Genomic DNA, 4,406 nt, shown 5'->3' with positions numbered 1-4,406 from the left:
GTTCTCAAAAGCCTCCTCTGGACCCTGTCCAGTGCCAGCACAGCCTTTCTTAGATAGTGGGCTTGACCACAAGCTGCTCTGGAAAAAAAAACTTAGAGGCATTCTACAAGTTCCTTTTCTTGGGATCCAGCACCAACCTAACTTTCCCCAATGAAATCCCTCGTGTCTATTGTAACAAAGCCCTCTTTCTATTTCCTGTTGTAATTTATACTCCACATCCTGGCTATTGTTCAGAAGCCTGTATATGACTCTCACCAGGGTCTTTTTACCCTTGTGGTTTCTTAACTCTACTCACAAGGATTCTGCATCTTCTAAAGTGATGTCACTTCATTCTAAGGATTTTATTTCACTTTTACCAACAGAGCCACCCCACCCCCTCTGTTTATCTGCCAGTCCTTTCAATACAGTGTTTCTATATCCTTGGATGCTGAACTCCCAGCTGTGGTTTTCTTCCATCCACATTCCGTGATGCCTACGTCAACGGTGCCAATTTCTTATTGTGCTGCAAGATCATCAGCCTTATTTTGTATACAACGTGCATTCAAATATAACATCTTCAGTCCTGTATTCACCATACTTTTCAATTTTGCTTCCATGTTTCTGGAATTTAAATTCTTACCCCTTTCTAAACTTACTGCCATTTGACTTATTCTGGAGACGTTTGTAAGCTCTCCTGCACTCTCCTTCTCTTTCACTTTATCCTTACTTTTCCAAGCTGTTGATCTCAATCCTATTTAGTTTAAAGCCTCATCAACAGCCTTAGTTATGTTTCAGCAGAAAGCTGTGCGATTGGAACAGCTCCCTCCTTCCCCAGTATTGGTGCCAACCAACGCCCTACGCATTCAGGCCCATTTCTCCCACACCAATCTTTGAGGCACACGTTAGTTCTCTGATCTCATTGACCCTGTGCCAGTTTGCACGTGGCTCAGGTAACGATCCAGAGTTTGTTACTTTTTTGGTTCTGCGTTTAAATTTGGTCCCTAGCTGCTTAAAGTTCCTCTTTCCTTATTTGTACTATGCTATTCATACCCACATGGATCACTTCATCTGGATCATTCCCCTCCCACTCCAAATTCCAATGCAAGTCCGATGAGATGTCCTGAACCAGGCACTATGCCTTCAGGATTCTTGATCCTTGTGACAGAGAGCTATCTCTATTCCCCGATTATATTATCTCCAATCGCAACTATATTTTTCTCTCGTACCCCCTGAATGGTTCTCTGAATCATGGTAGCACAGTCTGGTTGTTTATTTTTCCTGTCGCCTCCCCTCTCGGCCTCACAGAGAGCGACAAGCTCAAGAGCTGAAGGGCTGGGGCTCCTCCATCACCACCTCTTGGATCCCTCTTACCTGCCTCACTCGCAGTTCTCTCTAATGGATGTGACTGCCTCCTGAATCAGTGTCGAAGTATTTCTTCCCCCTCCGCAATGCACCGCAGTGTTTGAAGCTCAGCTTCCAGGTCAGCAACCTTGAGCCTGAGTTCCTCGAGCAACCGATCGATGTTTGCTGCAGATGTGGTCCTCGGGGAACCACGACGGTGTCCACCAGCTCCCCGTCATCCAGCTAATACACACAGGAGTTTGGGACTGAGAGAAAAATTGGATCAACCATGATGAAATGGCAGAGCAGACTCTATGGGCCAACTAACCTAATTCTGCTCCTGTATCTTATGGTTTTATCTCCTGATCTTGTAATGTTACTTTAATTATTTGTAATTTGGAGTCTTTTAAGCTAACTACAAAAAGTAGCCTTACCTGATACTCACCTGAGGTTTCTTGCCAAAGCCTGTTAAGTTTTAAGATCGCAAACAACAGGAATTCTGCAGATGCTGGAAATTCAAGCAACGCACATCAAAGTTGCTGGTGAACGCAGCAGGCCAGGCAGCATGAAGGGTCTCGGCCTGAAACGTCGACTGCACCTCTTCCTAGAGATGCTGCGTTCACCAGCAACTTTGATGTGTGTTGCTTAAGTTTTAAGATGCAGGTGAGGAAGTCAAAGATGAGCAGGACATTGCCGACCGTTCTCCACAGAAGTATTGGCCAAAGTTAAGTACGTTCAAGCACAGTAGATTGCTGTTAGAAATTGGAATCGAGGGACGTAATTAAACTGAGGATATGAACTTTCAGCCAAAATTGGAATAACAGGGTACTGAGATCTGTGATTTTCACAGATAAGACTGTTCTGATCTTTATCTGGTATCACCACCACATGTTTTTCTGGTGAGAGCAGCTGAATACACTCAGCAAGGATCTGAAAGATCAGTCCTCTTCTCCCCTCACCTGGAGCAGTGCCAGGAAGTGCCTTTTTTCCACTCTCCTTGAGAAGATTAGTTTGCCAATGAATTTCAGACACACCCGCTAACAAAAAGATAGTGAGCCATTAGCTGCAAATGGGTGATAGCCACGTAGTATATTACCAAGGTCTTTACCGTGAGCATTATAAGGAAGTGCTTATGATTAAGCCACAAGTGGAATAGAGCTTTAGAAATGGAATACCACAACCACTTATAATATCATGCATTTAACTGATAAACTGAGATCAAATTTTATCCCATTTATGTCTGTTTCTGAATCAGGAATTTGCCAAATTGGTGCAAAGCATTTTCAAGCACAGGGTTACAGAAGACATGACTTAATGGAAATCAATTTTACACAAGTCATACCATTAAAATTTTAAAAGAATTTTTCAAGATGCGGTAATAATGGGAAGGGAAGGGTTAGATGAACGTAGAAGATAGGCAATGAAATAAGAATATAGGAAAAGTATGCAAAGCAATACAATATAAGTAACTGCAATAAACAGATGTTTTAAACTTGTGGAAAAACTAGTTAACCAACAGTTCTCAGGAACTGAACCCAGAAACTGCCTGTATTGGGGCTCAACTTTGTGTTTTTTAACTTCTGAAATGCAGTCAAGTTCTTGTTTTTGAAACACTATATCTGAAAATAGGAAGTTATCCTGTTTTTTTTCACTCTCCATCTCCTTCTGGTTTTCTGTAGCCTACCTTCCTAAATATGTTTTTTTTCCCTTTTCTCTCCCCACCACAAGGTCATTGGTCGGTTATTAGGGAAGGTCTGACTAATCCCTGGATTCCTGACTGTTGGTCATGGGGAGGAGTTGCCTCCGAGCACTGCCCGTTGTGGGCAGAGTTCTACGTAGAAAAAGACTTGGGTAGAAAAATCCCATTTGGAAATGGCAGCGCCGTGACTGTTGAACAAGCTAATGGTAGCACCAAAGATGAGCGGTGACATACGTCACAGTTGCTGGACGTTTATTACAGAACGAGTACTCATCAATGAAGCAAGTGAGCAACTGAATGTGAAAGGATCTAATCTGCCTTTTAACAATTAACTTTCAATTGTGATGTGGTTAATTTCTGCTGCAAATGAGTGTGTTTTTTAAAATTAAATAATAGGCTATTTTTTTTGAAAGTGGGGAAAGAAGAGATATTTTAAATGGGGGGTGGGGAGGAGAGAAGGACACTTTATGCCAAACAATTTGGCAACTTAAGTTGCTATTAATGTACTTTAAAAATACAGTGGATGATATTAAGCTCAGTCACCTCATCCACTCTCTCCTTTGGAACATTTCAAAATACTGCACTATTTTCATTCAGTATCACTAACACTGCTTAAATTTGGAAGCTAAGATGGAAAGCTACAGCTGCTGCTGGCATTTAATGCTTCAGGTATAAGTGAAAAGGTTAACTTTTTGTACATAAATAGTGAAACAGATATTATATTGTGATTTTTTTGTTTTTGCTTTTGCACAGAGATTTAGGATGTATTTGTTCCTATTCTGCCATTCATCATATAAAATGATAAGCAATAGTAGATTATATTTGTACTGAGCTTGTGATGGTAAAGTAGCTTTTTTTGGAAGATATTTGGTATGCTCATATTGCACCGTGTTGCACATAAGCATCACACTGCTGGTGTGGCAGTCCACATTTTATGTGAACCCAGGGAGCTAAAAGGGAAGACTGCATTCTGCAGTAAAATAGCGAAAGCACAGCGTAGCCATTGTCGCAGTCCAACACTTCGTTGGCTGTGTCCTGTGGGGTCTGTGACTAGCATATTTTAATGGTACAGTTTATGACTGTTACTATAATTACCACTTGTAATATTAACTTGTATGGTACTCTGAAATTGCACATTTAATTAAAGAGCTAATAAATTTAACAATATTTGAGCTGTATCATTATTGTTAAGTGTATCCAAGTTGATTAAAACACTTTCTACATTCTGATCACAGTGCCCTGGTGTTCCAAAGCTGCAGTAACACTTATTTCCTCAGGAATGAAAATGTTCATAGTCCTGTATACTCTGCCTTCTACATCCTGGTGCAGTTTGGCAAGGTCTTGTAACTTGTTCAGATCATTAATGCAGCCTGAAAAAGCACCTGAT

General features: G+C 41.1%; 1 protein-coding gene across 2 annotated transcripts in view; it reads left to right on the top strand.

The window, feature by feature from the left end:
- Positions 1–4,199, top strand: part of eepd1 (endonuclease/exonuclease/phosphatase family domain containing 1) — a 143,520-nt gene extending 139,321 nt beyond the window's left edge. For both annotated transcript variants that reach the window (XM_063069856.1, XM_063069855.1), the window contains exon 8: positions 3,049–4,199. In XM_063069856.1, coding sequence (XP_062925926.1) covers positions 3,049–3,248 — 200 coding nt within the window. In that variant the 3' untranslated portion in view covers positions 3,249–4,199. The remainder of the gene's footprint in view (positions 1–3,048) is intronic.
- Positions 4,200–4,406: the final 207 nt, after the last annotated feature.

This window comes from Mobula hypostoma, chromosome 17 (genome assembly GCF_963921235.1).
Source record: "Mobula hypostoma chromosome 17, sMobHyp1.1, whole genome shotgun sequence".
In the NCBI taxonomy this organism is placed as follows: Eukaryota; Metazoa; Chordata; class Chondrichthyes; order Myliobatiformes; family Myliobatidae; genus Mobula; species Mobula hypostoma.
This window is presented reverse-complemented; position numbering and strand designations above follow the sequence as displayed.